General features: G+C 45.2%; 1 protein-coding gene across 1 annotated transcript in view; it reads right to left on the minus strand.

Annotated features, from left to right (window-relative positions):
- The window catches only part of SLCO3A1 (solute carrier organic anion transporter family member 3A1), a 150,875-nt gene extending 130,531 nt beyond the window's left edge, over window positions 1-20,344 (minus strand). The window contains exon 1 of the mRNA XM_068958320.1: window positions 19,999-20,344. Coding sequence (XP_068814421.1) covers window positions 19,999-20,169 — 171 coding nt within the window. The 5' untranslated portion in view covers window positions 20,170-20,344. The remainder of the gene's footprint in view (window positions 1-19,998) is intronic.
- Window positions 20,345-21,570: the final 1,226 nt, after the last annotated feature.

Genomic DNA, 21,570 nt, shown 5'->3' on the forward strand with positions numbered 1-21,570 from the left:
GACATTCGGTTAAAAACTTTCTGCCCTAAGGTGAAAATAGTTACCAGGAAGCTATTCACACACACCAGTGAAATTCATGCAGACAACACACTGGCCAAGTGCCTAGGAGTGACAGAGGCATGGGCTTTTACCCCAAAAAGGGAACCATGGAAGACCTCCCACTGGAGTAGGACAGTCCAGGGAACAAGCGAGAAGATGGAGGTAAAGCTGGCCCAGTAATCGTGGCAAACGCCGGGCCCCCAGCAAGCTGACAACAGCACTACAGCTGCAGCCTCAGACAGATCTGCATCACTGCTAAAAGTCAGCTCTACCCTGCCTATACCCCTGCTACTCTTAGGCCCTCATATTTGTCCCAGAGATGAGTCCTTCACAGGCCATTGGGGCTACAGCCTGCAAAGTGCTGCTTTAGTGATATCACTGCATATAGCCACAAAATGCTGCTAGCCCAGTTACTTTTCTGTAAGTCTCAAGGCCTTCACCTAGGTCATCCCCTTCTTTATGGGCTGCCTTTCTATTCATAATAGCTTCCTCTGTCTTCAGCAGGCTTTTCACTTCATCCATGCCAGGCATCTCCTGCTCAGTCTGAAAGAGCAGCTCTGCTAAGATTTAGCTATGGCTTTGCAGAGATCAACAGGACTACGTGGCTATCAGCACTTTGCAAGTTCATGTTCCTCAGAAGTAAGTTTAAACCAGACTGATCAATTGGACTAGTGTAAACTAAAAACATGAAATCCATCTTTCTGCCCTTTTGTGAGCAGAACACCTAACACAATAACTGTCAGTAATTAAACCCTGTACCATGCTTGAGCTATGTTTAAGCTCATATACCTGCCACAGTCCTCCCCTGCTCAGAGCCACAGAAGTCAGCACACGTGCATTTGTCTCACTGGATTTCAAAAGCTAAAATTTACAAGGACCTGGGCTAAAGGAGCCTCCTAAGTCCACTCTAAAATTTTCTTCAATGGTTGAAAAAGGAAAGTGATCTCACATAATACATACAGTGACAAATGACCTACACATACACATCAATCACCACCTTGAAATTTTGAAGCAAAGCAACTTTATTGCAGCTCCTATAACCAAACCCAGGGAAGCTTTTGTCATACCTCTCTGGCCTTATTTCAATAACACATGCTCAAACTCATCATTCTTGTCTGCCCCAGATCTATAGATCTTGGCACTTCTGGACCAAGGTAAACTTGTTCTCTCTATGAGCTATTTATTTTATACTAATGCTCAGCAAAAATGCAGTCCACAAGCCTATCTCACACTATTGCTCCACTTTATCACTAAGCAATGAATCTAAGGCTGCGGGCACCATTATGCAGTCAGATACATGGTGCATTGGAAAAGAATATCATATTGTTCGTATCTCCAATGATCAAGTCATATTCACCCACAGAGGCTAGAGATAAATTCATTGTATTAATAATACAGGGTTATATATAGAAAACACTGACTTTATGCCTGAAGGGCCTTTTTTAAAGGCTTCTTTTTAATGTAAAGTACATTCTCAGTTACGTGGTAAGAGATTGGACTTGAAGAGACATGTCTGCAGTGCTACAGGGTGTAAAATAATTGCCTGGCAACTATGTTCCCAAAGGAAAACAAATGAGAACCGTCTCCCACAGCTTCCATTACAGAGCCAGGAAACATAGGATTCTGCGAAAAGCCAAGGCAACCATTGCAGGAACAAAGCGTCTGTTCCAATATGCCAAGGCCCACTTCTGCAGATGTCAGCTTGTCCTCTCGAACAGCAACGACACTGGATGGCCGAAGGGCATCCCAGAAACCACTGTATGAGACAACCCACCTCCCCACATATGTGTTCCCACACGCTCTGCCCCTCTTGCCACCCACCCTCCCAGCTGACAGCACAACCACCACACTCGGATTTAAAGCCTGAGGGAATGATGCTGATCCCCTACTCTGGCATCTTTTTGCTCCACATCTTCAGCATTACTTGATATTTTGTGGCTGAGACCTTTTTTAATGCAGACGGTTGTATTAGCTTTTGCCCTTCCACACAGGACGGCTGGGAAGGAAGGCAGCTGACCCGCAAGCTGCGGTACCCAGCACAAGGCTCTGACTCTGCTGGGCGAGAGTCCAGAAGCCCATCAGCAGGCAACAGCACCCACCTCACTGTGTCCCCCCTGCTGAGGCACCAAAGGCATTGGCATTGCCCATCTCATGCAGGCCACCACTTGTTTTAGCACCATTCCCAGTCCAATAAAGTCAGCAGAAACTTGAGGGATGTTCTCAACACTGATGCAGACACCTGTGCTGGCTTTGGTCATGCTAACATCAGGGAAAGCAGGAAGGGTGGTGATACAAGCACACCTAAGCTAGCCCTCCTCAAAGCCTGGATGTTCTCTGCAAACGTATTTGCATTCAAATGACAGAGATAGACACCACAGCTGAACCATCACTGAGAAGTAGGAGTCATTAGCTTGGCTGCTGCTGCATGTGACTATGCTGCTTCTAGGCCACTACAGGTAAACCTGCAAGGAACTGCGCTGGTGCAACAAGGAGCCTGCAGCTCCCAACCATGCCTCATTCCACTGCCCAAGGCGCACAACTTATTTTACATTCTGGTGACTGGCTCTGAGATTATTCACATGCTCCAAAATAAGTACATATTTAAGGTCAAGGTTTTCAGGGGCCTGAGGAGAAAGGATATTACACTACAGTTGGGGATGTAGCACACTCCTTGTTGCCAAGGCAAGATGCATGCTTTTGACAACCTGTCCTCTCTTCCTTCCTCGCTGGCACCACACAGAAAAACAGCCATTTTTCATCTCTTGCTGTTGACTTCTTTCCTCTGGTGACTTCTTTCCTCCCCATATTTCAGTAACCTTGGTATCCTGCGCCACCTGCCCTCAGCTGATGGAGGACACAAAGCAAGCACACCCATGTAACCCTTCTGCTTGGTCAGAGCTATGCCAGACACACTCAGAGCAATGCTAGTTATATATTGCAAAAAGAGTAAAGAGCCATCAGCACGCAGAGGTGGTGTCCTGTTTGGTCAGGAGTCAGTAACAACAGGGCAGCCTGCAGTTCATTTCAGCATAGCCTCTCCCTGTCAGCAATCAGAGAGAGGATGAGCATCGTCAGAAAGCTCAGGACACAGACCCGCTGGTTGTCAGACCCTGAAAAAAAAAAATGTAGTGTGTATCTCAAAGTTGAAGGAATGTAATTTCTGCTAGTCTAGCAAGACTGGGATCCACGCAGATCAGATATGCAATATAAAACCTAACCTCTGTGATCCAGGCAATTATTGCAGCAAAGAGCAGTGCAACTGTGCCATCATTGTCTTCAGCATTTGCTGCCTAAAGATCATGGGACACCATGAACTGAACCTTTCCCTGACTCCCATGAGGCAGAGAAGTACCATTGCCCCATTTTATGGGGAGAAGTATTAACAAAAAGACAGTAAGGGGTGTTATTTGCAATCTACCCCCTTCACTTCCAACAAGAAAAGTTAGACTGAGTCACTGACAGCTCAAAAGTAGACACAGGTACAGAGAATCAGGCCACATCAAACTTCCCTTGGCAAAATCTGAAGGCTTTTTGTGCTATCCTGAATTAGATGCACAGCATGGCCAAGATTGGCATTTTGTACCCTTCTAGGTTCCAGTGCATGGTAATGTTGCTTTACCTGCAGTCTGAACAACCTTACAACCTTCCTGCCTCCAAACCAGCTGTTCAAGATTCATCTCACCACATGCAAATTCATGTGATATTTTAGTCTCTGACAAGATATCTACATATATATACATGGAGTGTTAGAATCCATTTGTAGTAGTGGCATAAATACAATGAATCTAGTAGATACTTGAATTCTGATTTTTAAATGTTATGTCATTTTCACTGGCAGCAAAATGCCTATCATAAACATGCAAAGGAGCACACCTCACCCCTATAGTGCAATTCTGTGTGCTTTAAAAACCAAAGCACAGCAACAGAGCTGTTGGCATGCTTCAAGTCATGAAGAAGAGGAATCTCATGTGTAATAAGTATTCTACAGCATGGGCTTGCAAAAAGGGGCCTCCACTTGGTTCTGTGAAAATAAACAGCCACAGGATTGAGCAACTTTGGTTCAGACGTGGCTTTTTTTTTAAACCCTCCCCCCAACTGCCACAGTGAGCCACTGTGCAAAGCCAGATAAAGAACAATTTATACTATACTAAACCATTTAAGTGTAGGCTCCTATAACATCAAAAGAACTCAGTCACACAGCCAGACAGGACTGGCAATAAGATTTACACATGTGCCCAGGTCTCTGCACCAGGGCAGTTTTTTACTTTTCTGATAAAATACTTTCTAACATAGTGCACTTTGTTATATGCTTGCACAGAAGACAGTGTATCATAAGCACGGCTACAAACTACAGCAGAAACCATACTGCCAGCCTGATGAGAAAATCTGCCATGCAAAGAGTTTCACATTATCTTAATTTATGATCAAGAGCTGAATTTAAGGCTAAGGGTTGCAATCGAGTTACATCAGAGAGCAGATAAAGGCGAGAGACCCATGGAGCTGAAGTACTCTCAGCTGCCAGGCAAGAGCCAGGGCAGAAGTGACACATGCAGGACACACTAAAGCAGCTCTAATAAAAGCTTTGATGGAAACTGAATTCAGTTTTCACGGTTGGAGGACAACGGTGATTATATAAAGTCCATACACTGAGAGAGGAGGTTTTCTGACAAGTCCTGCCACTTTTCTCCTCATCTGCTCGAGCTCTGCTAGTATCTCCAGTGCTGCACTCCTCACCCTGCAGCAAACAGGAACTCAGCTTAAGGAGAAGTTGGAGGTGTTTCTCTTCAACCAGCACATGAAATACTTCAACTTAGTAAGCGATAGGAAGAAGAAAGCTATTTAAAAGGGAACTAACAAAACGGCCATGTCATGTTGTCAGTCTACAGCACTTCATAATAACTTGCAAGGGAAAAATCAAATTATCCTAAGCATCTGCCATTGCAATTAGGGTCTCTCTCTCAGCTAAGTAGCACCCTGAACATGTCCCACAGCCATGTGAGCTGCTTACCCTCATCTCACACCTTGCAGCCCACACAAGAGCTGTCCATGTCATCCTGCTTATTTGCTAAGTAACACCTTCCTACAAAGCTGTTCACAAACGACTCATTTCTCTTTCCACGTTGTCTCAGCGCAGAGCCAAAAGGTACGAACAGGGACCACGTGCCTGCTGCTGTCAGACATCCCGCTGAAGAACAGTGCACGAGTGGAGGGGGATTTGTGGTGTAAACAGACAGCAGGTCAGGGCTCAAAGTTGTTCTTAAAGCTATTCTTGCTGGAGAACCTAGTTATTATCCGAGCATTTCCTGCGTGAAGAACAGGGTGGGAGCTGTGAAGGGCAGACTCGTGGCATCTGCGTGCTTAAGTTTGGCAAAACTGATCTCAGCACAGGTCATGCAACTTTATATCTCATACCATGGTATACTTTCTCTCTTACCACTTCTAACAAAGATAGCATGTCCCTTTTCTACTGAATAGAAAGTAATTAAAAACACCTTTTAAGTAATATACATGCACAAACATACAGGGAATTAAACAATTCTTGTTGTTAAGAATGGTTAATTGGGAAAGTTAGATTGAACTTGCAAGCTTGTCACAATCCCACTCGGACTCGATGTATTTTCTGTAAAAGAGACGCAGAGAATGAAATGTCTTACCAGATGAAAGAACTGCTCCCTGGGGTTCACTACGAAGAGAGCTATCAAAAAGCCAATAGACAAAGAAATCCGCTGAGGCTGTACACACAGATGGCTGAATTTCACCCCTGTGTCTGCAGGATTAGTCTTTGGCCCTTGCCAAAGACAGCCAGTTAACTGCAGCTGGTGGGATCCCTTCACTGTAGGAGCACCAGACCTCATGAAAACTCAATAAGCGCATGCAAGGAACACAGAAGTCCTCACCTCTTCCTCTTACCTATTAAGAGGCGAGGTGGGTAAAAGCACAACACTAGAAGCCCCATGTAGGACTGCTCCCCTACAGCAGGGGCATCCCAGATTCAGGGAAGAATTCAGAATTCAAGCTGCGGCAGAGTGGGAATGGTTTTACAATTGTTGTCCAATACCAAGCCAAACCAGATGGCAGCACTAACCAATTGATTACCGAGTCTAACAGGAGCACTAACTCTTTTCTCCTCATACTGTCTCTCAACCTATGGTTTCACCTGCTCTGGGTTTTGCAGGTGCATGACAGACCCTTCAAAACAAGAGGTGCACATGCAGCTGCAGTATTCCCCCTAACAGCAGGGATTTCATCCTCAAGATTCATTACTCAGAGCAAGGCATAAGATTTACCTGGAGATACGCAGCAAGCAAACGAAAATGCAAAGACAAGGCATTAAGCCAAATAAGACAGAGCCACCTGTGTATCAGTGAAGCGGCCCTCAGAGCCCCTGAGCGTGGCTTTCTTTCTCATATTGGGGGATGACTCCAGGGAACCGGTCGTGGAGGCTCCCAGTCCTTCAAGTTGCCTGGGGAAAGCTGGAAAACAGGTAAGCCTAAGATAGCAGCTCATCTCCAGGATAAATTCACTCAGATGTCTGACTGGCAGAAGCAGCACTCTTCAACCAGTCTCCTTACATGTTATGCTACGTTATTTGTCCTCTAGCACAGGGCTGTTAAGGTTTTCTTTTTTGCTCCATACCTACTCACGCACTGCCTGCACTCATTTCAAATTCCTTGTTTTCCCTTCCTTGCCCAGTTCTTCACTCATCCTTTGCAGACAGCTACTACATGAAGTTCATTCTCTTTACCCTGGGCTTTTCCATGGTTCCTGCCTCCCAAAGGTGCTAATTGTAATACCGTTTATTAGCCAGGTACATAACATTTAGGCTCTAAATTTGGCCTGCTTTAACAAGGCTAGACAGCACTGAAGCAGTCCACTGCAATCAATAATAGGAAAGGAGATTTTTCAAAAGCACTTAAGCAGCTTTGGAACAAAAGTCCCATTTTCTAAGAGACACTTAGAATAAGTCACTTTTGTCAAAGTGTGGCTCCGAAAGTGTATTTGAAAAATAATACCCTCAGGCTTTTTTAAAATCCATCACTGTCAAAGTAAAGCAGCTCCAAATAGTCTTTTCCTGTGAAGGCTCAGAAAGCAAAGGGCTAGATCCTCAACCCCATGGCTTTGGGCATGGTGAGAAGGAAGAAGGGATGGCAAGGAGGCTGCATCATAGCCTAGAGTGAAGGAAGCCCCACAGACCAACCACAGGTGCGACAGTACAAAACTACCATTAGTTCATGTAATACTACTGACTTTATTATGGTAACAGACAGAGACCTGGCTCAGGGCCCCAGCCTCGGTACCTCTTTCACTCCAGCTACCATCATCGTACAGGCTGAATGCCCACAACCCCAACCCACAAAACACCTGTGAAGCCAGACAATATTGTACCTAGTATACTTTATTGACAGAGCGCTAAAGCCCAAAGAGGGTTTGGGGAAGTCCATGAGAAAGCCAGAAAAAGAACCTAGTTTTCCCAAATTCCTGGTCCGCATCTTCACCAAAACCTATAGGTACTAGCTGTTGCTTAGTCAACACCATTACCCTACAGGGGAAACTGCCCTCTCCCTAGTCTGCCTCATTTTAAAACTGCTCACACGCAAATGAAAGCAGATGTCTCTGGGCACCGATATCAGGTTTGACTAATAAAAGGAGTCAGCTTGGACATTGCAACTCTGGGCAGAGCACAAAGGAAGAATTTCATTTGAAAATATTACCCACGTGTGGCAGAAAGGGTCATTTCTCCCCATCAAGATGTCATGATCAACAGCTTCTGCCTAGCTAATATTGGCTCAGAGGAAACAAGTCACTATTGCCCATCGTTTAATCTCTCGCTTGTGCACGAGCAGCAAGAGAGAGGGCAGGGAAACATGCAGTGACATCGACTCCTGGAAACACTCCCGTGAATGTAATTTTTTGCGATGCTGTCTGGATACCAGGGGTTCCGACTGTAATCAAGATGCTGAGAATCAAATTGAAAGCATCTCAATCTATACACTACGCACCATAGGGAGGAAATAAAGGAGAAAACAAAGGTCATTTTACTTTAAACTTGCATTTCCAGTGCAAGAGAGTTCTGTTTATCTCTTGAAAGAGATCCCACACCTTGAAGCCTCACTGTACAAAATGTGACCAAAGCCCATAATGTTTCAGCCAAATTCTACATTGAAGTAATTAGACACACTCCATTCACGCCAAAAGGTGCTGTCCTAACTAAACCAGAAGACTCCACTTTTCCACAAGACCTTTGCCAAATATTTTTGTCCATTTTGGTCAGCATCCCCATCAAGTAGTAACACCATCTCACAGCAAGTCATTGTGAAGGTGGGAACACACAAGTATTGAGCTGGGAGATTATGAGAGAGTCTGGAAAAAACACCGCACATGAGGCCATGCAACCTCATATCGATTCCTTGGCCCACTGTGGTTTCCAAACATACAAAAAAAAACACCTGCTAATTCAATGAAGTTAAACAATGACTATTTGCCACAACCCCACCTGAAGGGCATTATGTGTAAAAGGAGCTTCCTGAGATGTTAAATTGTACCTTTCTATCTCCTTCCTAGACTCTTCCTCCCTTGACTCACTATCCCAACTATGTAAGGGCCTTAACTGATTTGAAGGCTTGACCTTAAAGAAATGAAAGGGGATAGTGCATCCTGGATGCAAACGGGCTAGCTTACTCTGCCAGTAAGTCCATGGTCCCAACAATGCAGCGAAAGTAAAGCTTTGCATCCAGATGCACCTCCGAGTTGTTCTCCTGCCCACCAGTTGTTCACTGGATGCTTGCCCGCAGAATAGCAAAGACACAGCATACTAGTGTGGGAGTATCTAGAAAACCCAGACAGTGACAAGGGATCCCAGGCACCATAGAGATACACATCCAGAGGTTGCAACCTGCATCTGAAAGCACAGCACAGACCAACTCTGGAGATTGCATCCAGTATTTCCCAGGAGCCATTAAATGCAACTACAGTAATTCATTAGGGATCTATTTAAATAATAAGGCAGTAGCAACATAAAAATTCTGGCAAAAAGCTTGTCAAGCTTTGAATTAAGTTGAATGAGTCACATCAATAAATACTATCTTAGCTATTAGAGGCTGAAACAAACCCAAAGTGGCTCCAAGACACTGATTAGAGATTTAAAACTTTTGCCTTCTCAGTAGGAGCAGCACAATTTAAGAACAATACAGCAGTGTTGATGCATCCTAATTCCCAGGAGACACTAGACTTCAGTATAGGGCCAGCAGTCTAGAAGGTTTGTTCAGTTGCACCAAACTACATAGCAGACTACAAGTACCAAAGCCACAAAGCTGGGCTTCCGGCACATGGTTTGCTGCTGTGGCTTGACTTCAATAGCCAAATAATTCCCAAGCTGGTTTTGGAGCTTCCATTCATTCAGAGATCTGTCAATGCAGAAGTGGCATCAATTGAGTAAATAGCTCAACAAATAGCAAAAAGCTCTGGAAGCAAATAGTTTATCTAGCTCTGTGGAATACTTGAAGGCAAAGGCTAAAAAAGGAAGACTTCAAGTTCTCTAAAGTTGGCAGATTTGAATCCCAGACATTATGAGGAGGCTTTTTAGTAACCCCATGCTTGATATTCAATTTCTTTATTAAATATCAGACTATAGCAAGAGAAGAAACAGAAAGCAAAACTCGACCTAGACTGTAGCACTGCGACTCAATGGCTCAAGCTGGCTAGAAGGTAATTAATTCCACCTTTTGATGACAGAAGTGTAAACTCAGGGCCCAATTGCTCCTCTGTGCCCTGCAGCTGGAAGATGCAAGACACCAGCAGGCTGCCTGCAGAAGCGCTGCTGAGGGCCATCAGCATTCAGCCTGTCAAACACCTCGCGCCCAGAGACTGCTGGATCTCTCAGACTCGCTGATCTTACTAAAACTAATATCACTGCCCTTCGCAAACAAGCGCCCCGAGACAAGGCATCCCTTCAATTAAAGCTACTGTCACTTAGCCAACAGCTGCACTAACTTCAGACATAAGGGCTTGCATTATAACTAGCAATATGCAGCAGGAAACAAAGCATGGATCTCATGCAGAGGCTGAATGGCCCATTTTAGCTAACTGCTCTCTGGTCTGTACACAGAGCAAGACAACAAACAAAAACACAGTTTTCTTTTGCTGGTAAGCCCTAACAAATGCTGCCTACTATTTCTTAGAAAGGGCCTACATGCCCAATACCCTCTATGCAAGTGACACAACCAGCAGCACTTTGCATAGGTTATGGAGGCTCATTCCCACAATTACCAAATTTTACAGACTATGTCAGCAGGAAAAAATATATATATGTGTGTATATACATACACTCCACTGTGTACTAGTTACACCCTCCACAGAAACATATTTCTTTTTGAGCTCAACCTCCCTGCTGGTTAGCGGCACTCCTTAACATTTTGTGACAAAGTAACCAAATGCAGAGAGGATTGAGGCAAGCAGAAAATAATTTACCCACCACAAGCCACTAGCCACCATTTCTACAGAAAACATTGTCATGCCTACACACACTTAAGTTTTACTTTAGTTCATACCCAAAATGGATGCTCTCACTAGAGCACAAGGAGCACCGATGGAAAGATGCTCACGGTGCAGCTTACTGGAATTGGGGGAACTAGGCTTTTGCCCTCCCGGTTTAAGGGGTCTCCCAATTGAGAGCAAACCAGGTGATAATTGCTAAAGGACCCACAGCCTTAGGAAAGGCAAAGTGTACCTCACCAAGCAAGGTGGATACTCTTCCAGGGAGAAGAGATAAAGCTTCAAGAATGACTCTGAAGCAATAGCTTTTGTTAAGCAGTGACAATTGCAGCTCTGCCTGCCGCTCAAAGGAAAGCTGAGAAGCAAGTCATAAGACTGGAAAACTGGTAATCCAGACTCAAATTTTTCCTCTTGAAAAGCGAAGACCCAGTTACATAGTGTTATTTCTCTGTTTCCCTATTAAAGGGAAAGAAGTGATCTACCCCCAATTTGGCATCTCAATAAATCATGCAATACCAAAAACGTATCAGGATGAAAAGTAAGCTTCTTTCTGGCAAGTGCAAGTCGTTAGCGTGGTTCTCTGCATAGACACACATATGCCTACAGACATACGTGCTATTAGAGGCGCAAGGCACTTACTTCTTCCACCACACCAAGCCAAGCCCAGGCCAGTCCTCCCGCCGTCTTTGAGATATTCTCTCCACCTAAAGCATGAGGTTTGGACTTCATTCCAGCATCATAATGCCAGCAAGCAATGCTCTGGTCTACCGCTAATGATGTACCAACCTATGTTTGCACAAAGCTGAGGAGAGAAGTGGAAAGAGGTAGCAGCTATTTCACATCCTCCTTTTCAGGGGGAGAAAAACCACACACACCTTTTTGCAGCACTTTTCCTGTTAAAGCTCCATGGGGAAAAAAAGAGCATTCATTGTTTTATATGATGGGTTGAAATCCTTGCAAGTAGAGTATTTTTCTCACTCCCTATTATTCCCTTGGAGAACAAGCAATGAAACAAATCTGCAGCCACAGACACAAAACTTAAAGCTCTGCCTTGATATGACAAACAAATATCTATCAGTGTCACAAAATCCTGACTTGGAGCAAATGTAGGGCTTTTTTCCTTGCTATTTGGCCAAACTACATTTGAATGCAGGTGCTCCCCGACAGCTGAGAATGTGCAAAGCTTGATCCAATACATGGTCCAGGGAAAATACTTTTCTTCTACCTTAAATTTACAGAATAATTCATCTACTTTAGGAATAGAGGGCATCACTTACTACTCGGCACCAAAACTGTAAAGTGATTCCACGTTATTTCGTCAGGTACTGCAGGCATTAAATTGTTAAGTATCACCTTAAAATACACAAGCACAGTGCACACTTCAAGGCCATTCCTTATATAGGGATCCAAAAAATATCAGTTTTAATTCAGACAGTTCAAATTTTTGTGGAAAATGGAAATATAGCACTATTTTTTTCTTTGGGGCTTTTTCTATTTTTAAATAATATCCACTGAAACGTTTTACATTTCTCCACACCCATACCATACAACTCTTCCCTAACAGCCAAGCTTTTGGTTTCTTGGCTGTTGTCATTTTATTAGGGAAAAAGAAAAACTAGAGAAAAATGTTGGATTCAGACGCAAAACATCAAAGCATCACAAACTTGAAAGCAAATCTGACATAGTTGCTTCAGAAGCCATAAAGCTGGGTGAGTCACGAAGACCTCAGTAGAACTGAATTATCCAGGTTCTTTTAAAAACTTTACTGTCATTTTATGGAGCACAATAAAACTGAATTTTAAGTTCTTTTCCACTTTCGGTAAACTAAGGCATTATGAATTATATAGGTGAAAAATATGGTAAGTATTCAAAGGATATTTCAATATTAAAAATAAAAATCTCTAGCAATCCTTACGCGGAGAACAGATCATTATATAGGATGAGAAACAGGTTCTGGGCTCCCACATCTGCCTTTGCAGCCCCTTATTGAAAGTCATCAGGCCTGCAAACATGCCAGAGTCATCCATGAGATAGTTGCAGACACCAAGAAGATAAAGGTGTTCAGACATATAGGGAAACTAGCTGGCTGCTTGCTGAGGAGACGGGATACTATGAGAGGAGAGAAAACGGAAAGGAAAAACAAAAATCTAACCAAAGTTGCTTTTCTTTCTTGAACAATGGAAGACAAATAATGATAAATAACAACTACTCAAGCAAACTTGAAATACAGATTTTGCTTTTAAGCTGCAAGTAGTCACTTAGAATTGACTGCTTTCAGGCACTACTGCAACATGGCAACGTCAACATAGCACGCACCACGCAGCAACCAAAAGAGGGGCCCTGAGTTCTAGAGCAGTCCTCAGTAACAAATGCTGAGGTATCAAAAGGCAAAAATTCACCAAAAATCCAGAATGAGGCTGGAAAATGACAAAGCTGCTACCTGGAATACTTCAAAAAAAAAATCTAGTTTTTGTTCTCAGGTCTTCCACAGACTAGCTAGGTGAAGAGGACCAGCTCTAGCTGTATCTCTGTGCTATATGCTTCATGTCTGCATAAATATGTATATGCAAACATACACCACCATATAAAGGGCTTCCCATACCTGGGCAGAGCTCTACCAGCGCAGATGGGAAGAAACACCAGACACTCCAGAACTCCATAAACAATCCACTATCAATACTGATTTATTGATACTGTATGAAATGTGGCAGCTAGAAATCTTTACTTACTGGAGCAGCCAATCCTATTTGGATTGCCATAGGCATCTACGCAGGGATAGAGTTCAGTGGTTATACCAAGGTGACCTGGAGACCCCTTGAGTACTCTTGGGCTTCTACTGCTGGTTTTGCTGCAGAGTTATAATGAAACCTTGTAAACCAACATGAGCAGCCCATTTTTTCCTCTGTGCAATAGGAAGAATGAATTCCTCCCAACTTCACTGGAGCCCTTAAAGGTACAAAGTATTATCATGTGTTTATTTAAAACTTCTTGGATGATGCTTAAGAAATACCACTTTGCAGCTTCATCTGGTATAGATCAAAAGACAAAGCTACACTAACCCATGCAAGCTGTAACCTCACCCAGTAAATATTTCCATTGTTTAATCTTGCTACCATGAAGGAATAACTGAAAGCCAAGGAGTATACAAGTAAGGAAACATTTTATATTATTTTACACAGAGGACAAGTTTTTCTTGATGAATTGCAGAATAACTCTTTTGAAGCAATAAATTTACACTGCTGTAGCAGAACAGAAGCTGGCTTTCAGACCTTTACAACATCCTGAAAGCAAGGGAAGAGAAAGTCCATGCAACCTGAGAAATGCCCCTTTCTGGGAAACGGAGAATATCTCTTTTCCCTTGCCGAGGAGGAGAGGGATCACAGTCCACCAGACCCCTCTATGGGACAGGGCTATAGTACTTTCCTGCAATTTAAGAGTCACACTGCATAAAGATACTAAGCAAGGACAAAACAGACCTTTGAACCAATGCATTGTCATCTAATTTAAAAACACTTCAAACCTCAGCTGCATTAATGCTGCAGGCCATTAAAACTCAGACCTGGTTATCACATCAGCACATAGCACTTGCCAAGGGGATTTTGGAAGCTAAGACTGGCCAAAAGAAATGAGACATTGGTTTTACGATGGATCATAACACTTTATAAGAGACTGCTCTTTCTTGCAAGAATTACAAGTATCACTTGGCCCTTAAAGAAAAGGAAAAATCGCCAAGCTTTCTGCCAGAAATAAAAATATTAAATGCTAAAACCAATCTGTCCACACCCTTATAGAATTAAATGCATTTTGCCATTAAACACATTTAACCAAGAAATGATCAGATTTTTTTTCCCCTGCCTCTGCAAGTGACACACAACATATAACATTAGGGATAAACATGTAGTTCCCTACACCATGTCATCTATTAGGAGCAGGGAAAAAAAGCTTTAAGCAAAAGCATGTGCTCCAGTTGCTCACAAGCCTTCCTGGTACTCAAAATCCAACCTAGGTCTCGATCAGAGGTAGTTCCCAATAGTTGTATTGTAAGCTTTGTAATGAGTCAGTCCCACACTCCCGATCAAACCCCTCAGGAGTCCGAAGGCATCAAAATCCAGAGCTGGATCCAGTGTTACCTCCACTTTGCAGTTAGAGACCCTAAAAACATCAAAAGGCTTCTGAAAGAAAGAAACGTGAATGCAGTCAAAAGAGCTGGTTGAGAATAACTTTCCGCGCAACTCAGCTGCAAACAGACAATATTCTCTAATGGGAAAGGCATACTAGAAACAAGTTTCCAGAAATAACATAGCCAGCTAAGATATATTAAGGAAAAATGAACTGTAAGCAATAACCAGCCAGTGCTTGGCAATCTCCATCCCCACTAAAACATTTATTTTCAATCTTTTTTCCCCCTTTTCTTTTCTTTCCTTTAAATACCCCAGTGACAAATAAATTATGAGCATTACAGCTAATTTATTACTCAGCACTGCTAAGGAAGGAAAGAAAAAAAAAGAACAGCAATATTTTAAAGCAGATTCTTATTCTAGGAAAATAAATTCTTGAATAAAAAGTGATAAACTCAATGGAAAAAAACTGCTCTTGCAGTTAATTCACTAGACTGAAGCCCCCAAAACTGGAATTCCTTGCCCTGTCACACTCTTCCTCTACCTATGCCTAAGCCACTCAGGCTCTGGTGCCATTAACCAAGCGAAACCTTTATCACCAACTTCAGCAGTAGAATCAAGCTCTTAATCGCTGCCTCATTTTCCCCATCTGCAACAGGAGCTGCCACTTAACTTCTCCCCCCCCCCCAGCTTATTCAGACTGCAGACACCCCAGGGGAAAGCATCTCTCTTTGCCGATAGCTGTACAGCACCAAGCACAACAGGGAGCTCTAATGCTGTTGCAGTATTCCTACATTAAAGCTGCCTTTAATGACATCCTACATCCTCTTCACTAACTTCAAGGAGAGCTTGACTGGGTTTCTACATCTCTTGTATAACAGAAAAATACTATATTTGCTACATTTTAACACTGCGGAGGGGAAGGGGGTTGCACACCAAAGCAACTTAGAAATCCAAGAACCAAGTTCAGCTCTTAATTACTCAATTCCCTGGTGTCCACCACACAGCGCCCCTGTTTGTGTTTACTCCAGTGGGAACCCTTTCGTTGGTTAACTTCTGTCCTTTGCATGTTACTTATCTCTGTTCCTGAATTTGGTACTTTAAAAGCTTCATTAATATCCCGATCCCCGACAACAGTAAAGATCGAACAGAACGAGCCTGTCTCACACATCATATATGCACACAGTGTCACCTGGGCCTATACTGTGCTATTTTTATTACCCATATGTTACGAGGGCTTTTGCAGGCACTGCAGCTAAATGCTGCTGCACAGGCTCAAGTCTAGCCCAGGAGCTCTCAAAACTTTTCATTCAGCAAACCAAGAAACAATTTTGCATTCATTCCCACGCCAACACCAACGCACCCTCCTTGGGAGGCACCAATTATTTTCCTTTCCATCTCATGCTCAGGCCAGTCACCCTCTATCACTTGATAAAAACACATGAATAGCTGCATTCAAAGCTGCAGCACGCGGAGATATCTCAGTACAGCTCTAAAAACAGCTATCCAACACACACCAAATAACTACTTCTCAATGCGCTTCCCATATGCACGCCCTTTATCTAAAGAAGCCTGCGACTTTGGCAGATGTTGGGTGCTTGCAAGTAGGTCAGTTTGAACTGGAGCTATCTGAGGCTACAGGCTAGGGAGAGAAAATTAAATTGCGCTCCTGCTCCACAAACTGTGGCTGTCAAACCGAGCGCTCTTTGCCTTCTGCTAAAGCAGTGATTTCGCCACTGGTTAGGCAAAAGATTTGACTGGCAGGGTGATGAAATCCCTCAGCAGCACTTGCAACCTTATTATCAGTTAAAATATTCCAAAATATAATGCATGTAAGGATTCGGGGGTGGGGGGAGGGAACACAGGGAGGGAAGCGTCGCCAAGGTGTGTGAATCAGCCTTATCTAAATCACCGCTGCACAGCACGGCCAGCCTCACTGAGCACGCTGCTGCGTTTGCCCAAAAGGCGCAAGGCTCTGTCTGGAAAACAGAGGTCCCAGTCTTTCCCTCCTAGTGCCATCTGCACCAGTAAAGCTTGGCTTTTTAATCCACGGACCCACGCTTCAAGAGAGCAGCAGGGAGTGGGAAATCATACGGGCTTTTAAAAGTTGCTGCTGAAACCCGAAGCAACTTCTGCAGCAGGAATGCCTGCAGACTACCGGCAGCATTTTCCCAGCACCACTGCAATTGCTGGGAAATCCAAGTTTCCAAAAGGACGCAGGAGGAATTAGATGAAGCCAAATAAACGTGTACACAAAACGTTACAAGAATATGCAAATAATAGAGTATACTCAGCCGCTCCAGAAATTAAGTCAGCAGCATCAGCTGGCATTTGCATAAGCTATGCAGGATAGTCTTGTAATGAGAGCATGGCACCAAGTCTTTTTGGAACATATGCATTTCTGCAGCCAGCGAGCACAATAATTGACAAACATGCTGGAATGCGACATTGATCAAATGTTCCTCAAAATTTCACATGAAGGGCCCCAGAGAGACACAATACTGATTAAACATATACATCCACTGTTGGCATCCTGCAGTGTTTTCACCACCGAGTTCTGTGGAAGAAGGATTAGACTTCATAGATCTTTACCAGCATTTGTTATTTATAAAGCACTGTTGGCAAGCACAGTGCATTATGAACAAATACATGAGAATAAAAGTGAATGATCTTCCCTTCAAAACCACACAGTGGATGAGCATACTTTGTACATACATTTGAGCATGTACTGCTTGTTTATCGTGCCGAGAACAGGGAAAAGTTTTTTTATATCTCTCAGAATATTAAGAAATAACAGTATCTGCTTCCAAATGTACTGACAAGAGAACCAAGCTCAATCAGAACTGAGCTCTTCCATCACTCCTAACAAGCTAAGCCACTGGCTTGCTGTCTTAATAAGCTCAGCTTTTGCCCTCATGGTCTCTTTCTGCAGAGCAAAGTGGACAAAACTGAGAAAGTCAACTCGCTGCCCTAAAAGGAAAAATAAAAAGGTTTCTTTTCCCAAGTTACAAGTAACTTGGGAAAGTCATACATGTGGCCAAGCAACATGGGAGAATGAACACAGTACTCTATCACTGCTGACAGGCTAAAATTAGTAGTTTTTTCAGCTGCCCAGAAGTATGCACTGTAATTGTCCTCCACAGCATCTCCCTATTTGTCTTTCTTTCTGTTTGTTCACTGCTTTGTCTCTCCTGCTAATTTGTCCCTCGGGGACCAGCCCAGCAATCCACCACAGAGGCCAGTAGCCCTTACTCATAGGAGGAGCTTGAGTTGATTAAAATCCACCAGCAGTTACACCTGAGCAACTCTGTATTGCCTCCACTGGTTGCAGCACCACCCTTCCCAAGAGGGCAACCAAGAACAGCACTTGGCCCCATAGGACACTTGGCCTGCAGAAAAGATTAGGTCAACACCTTCCCTGCTCCTGCTTTCAATCCCCCCAAAACACCTGTAAGCACAGTACTAACGTAGAATCTCTTTAAGCATAAATTTACCCCCCAAAGATAGATGCAAACATGGAGTTATTTGTTGTATTCAGAAGTATTTGGTATTTGCAATAATGGATGATAAATTAGACAGAGAACAGAGAAACACTTGCACAATCCAGCTGGGCGGCTACTTATGCATGCTGTAGATTGTTTTGAGTTTAGTTTTCTTTTTTTCCATTGACCAGTTGCTGTTACTGTTTGTGGAACTGGCTGGCCATTAGGGCATGATGTCATGTTGGTCACAATACAGCGTGTTCACATCACGCACCCTAGAGAATCAAAGAGGGAAGGGACAGGAGCATCTCAGACAAGTTAACCCCTCAGAGGAAGGGGTTTAAGACTTCTGGACCATGACAGCAGCAGTGCTTTGCAGCTGCTGGAGTTGGGGGAACATGAAATGCTCTGAAGGAACAAGCACATTGCTTCAATACAAAGCATACCACAAGAGCTGGAAAAAAAATAGGGGAAAAAAATGCTGGCTTTGTAATAAGAGAGCAATGCAAAGGAGTTTGAAAAAAAAGCTATGCTAGGGACTTTATTATCGCTGCTGATCCTCCTGTGGGGCAGACATTCAGACACTGTAGCAAGGTGTACCAATGCACAGTTCCCTTACAGAGCTGTACTTTTCTAGCATACTGGTGCCCACTAGGTGACATCATCTCAGTGGGCCATTCCTTGGCCATTATTTTAACATTGGATTGTCCCACTATCAGTCATGCTGGCAGCTCATTTTGCAAGTAGCTCATCAGAAACAATCTATTTACTAAAGTGTTACTCACGTAAGAAAGGCATGGCCCTTTCTCCTAAGAATTATCCACTGATGCCCAGGTGGTAGAATTGCTGACTTTATCTCAACAGATGTGACGTGGTTTAGTTTGTAATTATAAACACATTCCAAGCTTGCATGTTTCATTACAGGGAAAATGACTGCAAATTTGCATTTCATGTTGATAGAGAATATTAACCCTGTTTATTTTAGCTATGTGTCTTGCAAAATTATAGATCATATTCAATATAAATTTACATAGACCACTCGTATGTGTGCATGAGAGAGAAGCAGAGCTAAATACGGAATACAAGTACAGGATGTGGAGAACTTAGATACCATATACTACACTACATACATGGCCTCAAAAAACCTTAGAGATTATGGCTACGTTTCTTTTCCATGGAAACTATAATTTTCAAATCCAGCAAGCTATTTTGAGAAATTTAAATCAACTCTACACTCGCATCTGCTGGAAGCAGGGCACTTTTCTTTTTCCCAGGCTGTCTCTCCCTGTATACTCAGGCACACAAGCTCAGCCTTCTGCACATCTTCCCAACTCTTCTGCTACAGCCGTGCCTCCAACAGCAGACCAGTGCGGACTCAGTGCAAAGTCCTGTTCCGCCTGTTCTCTACACCAAACACAGAAGGCTTACGGGGCGGCTGCACTTAACACCGCTGCATCGCTTGAAGGAAAATCACTAACACGGCAGGCACGAAGTGAACGCCCCGCTATAGTCCCCTGCTACTTATTCAGTGCAACTCGGAAAGCCCGGCGTTTGAGCCGAGTTAGCGGCCCCTGGCAAACGAGAGCGGCGGAGGCAGGAGCAGCAGCCGCCGAGCGCGGCCGGCGCGCTGGGCTCCGGCAGGGCGGCAGCGGCCGCAGGAGCCCGGCCGCGCCCGGGCAGCCCCTCGCCGCTGCTGAGTCATTTAAGGCTGTGAAACGCCGGGCGGTGGTTAAAACACGCACCCGCGCTCCGGCCGGCGGCTGCGCACCGAGTTGGCCCGGCGGGAAGGAAACTTCCCTGCCACTTGTACCCGCGCATCCCCCCGCGGCCACGGCCCCGCCGATGCGCGGCGCCCCCCCGGCACTCACCAGGTAGGCTCCCACGGTGCCCTGGGCCAGCATCAGGGCGCACTCGGACACCAGGAAGAGCTGGATGCTGGAGAAGCAGGAGACCTTCCTCCTCCTCTTCTTCTGCCGCTGCCCGCCGGCCCCCGGGAGCTCGCTGCCGCCGCCGCCCGCCGAGCCCGTCTTCCCCGGCATCCTCCCGGGCGCCGCCGCTGCACAGCCGCCGCGGAGGGATGGCGGGCCCCGCGGCTGCTCCGCGCCTTCCTCCTCCTCCTCCTCGCCGTGCCAATCACAGCGGCGGCCCGCGGCGGCTGCCTCTCCGCCCGCGGGCTGCTGCCATGGCCAGCGCGCTGCTGCCGCCGCTACCACCGCCTCCCTCCCTCCTCTCCTCTCCGCCGGCCCCGCGCAGGCCGGATCCGCGGCCCCGCCAGCGAGGGGCGGGCGGGGGGGGAAACGGGGCTGGCCCCAGCGGAGGCTCCGCGGCCGGCGGACGGGGCTGCCCCGTCCCGGGATCCGCGCGGCGGCGCCGGCGCCGGCCCTTATAGCCGCGGGGGGGGGGCGGCACCTCCCAGCCCCGGGACCGCCCCCCCATCCCTCCCCCGCTGCCCCGGCCCCCAGCCCCGGGGAGCTCATCCTGCCCCTCGGCGGTGCCAGCGCCTTGGGGGCATCCTGTCAACCCGGCGGTTTCTCCCCGGCTGGTGACACGAGGAGGGGGCAGCGTGTGGGGGTGGGAGCGGAGGACAAGTCCAGGGCCCTTTGCGTGGTTTTCCCACGCGGAAGTTTCTCGTGCGAGTCGAGGGCGAGTCGCGTGCCCCAAGAAGGCCTGGCCCTCTTCGGCCTGCTCCCCCTCCGGCTTGGAAGCCCAGTTTTCATGTTCCTGAGAAAGCGTTTGTTGTTAAAGGACGGAAAACGGCTGTGGAAACCTTGCACGTTCAAAAAAATAAATGCCAGTGGGTGTCACAGGTTGTAAACACCGCTTCCCCACAGGCAGGCTTTACTCTAAGGCCCGTGCTTCATGTCCGTGGCCCCTTGGCCTTTTGATGGTGGCTCACATTGGCTATCGCGCCCACCTTGAGTTCTAATTTCAAGAGATATCACCTTTTAAAAAGCACTAATCGTCACTTCTACCATTACAGATCACCTTCCTTCTCAGTGTAACAGCAACACCTGATCTGCTTTGCTCTTTGAGCACCCCTTTCCAGGTCATTTCTGGGTGTACGTTAGGGGCTGCTGCTATATTTCCGTATGCTATTAAATGCCCAAATCAGTGGTATTGAACTATTTAGAACTGGGAAGTCCGTGGCTTTTGAGAGGAGCCCTGATTTATATGGAAACATAGGTTATGTTTTTTCAAATGTAACTACATGTTTTGGATCCTAACTTTCATTTTTGAAGGTGAGGCCTGGAAACTCCTACAAAGCTTACAAGGAGGCCTTTGAAAACGGCAGTTAAAAACATCCTGATTTCTCAAGGGGTAAGGCCGCTGTTGCCGATCAGACCAGGAAGTCAAGAGAATTGACCTTTTAAATGAACTCTGTCTTCTTCCAGCACCTTTTTCCAAGTTCTTCTTGTCAAAATATTGTCAGTGTTTGGGGG

This window comes from Struthio camelus, chromosome 12 (assembly GCF_040807025.1).
Source record: "Struthio camelus isolate bStrCam1 chromosome 12, bStrCam1.hap1, whole genome shotgun sequence".
In the NCBI taxonomy this organism is placed as follows: Eukaryota; Metazoa; Chordata; class Aves; order Struthioniformes; family Struthionidae; genus Struthio; species Struthio camelus.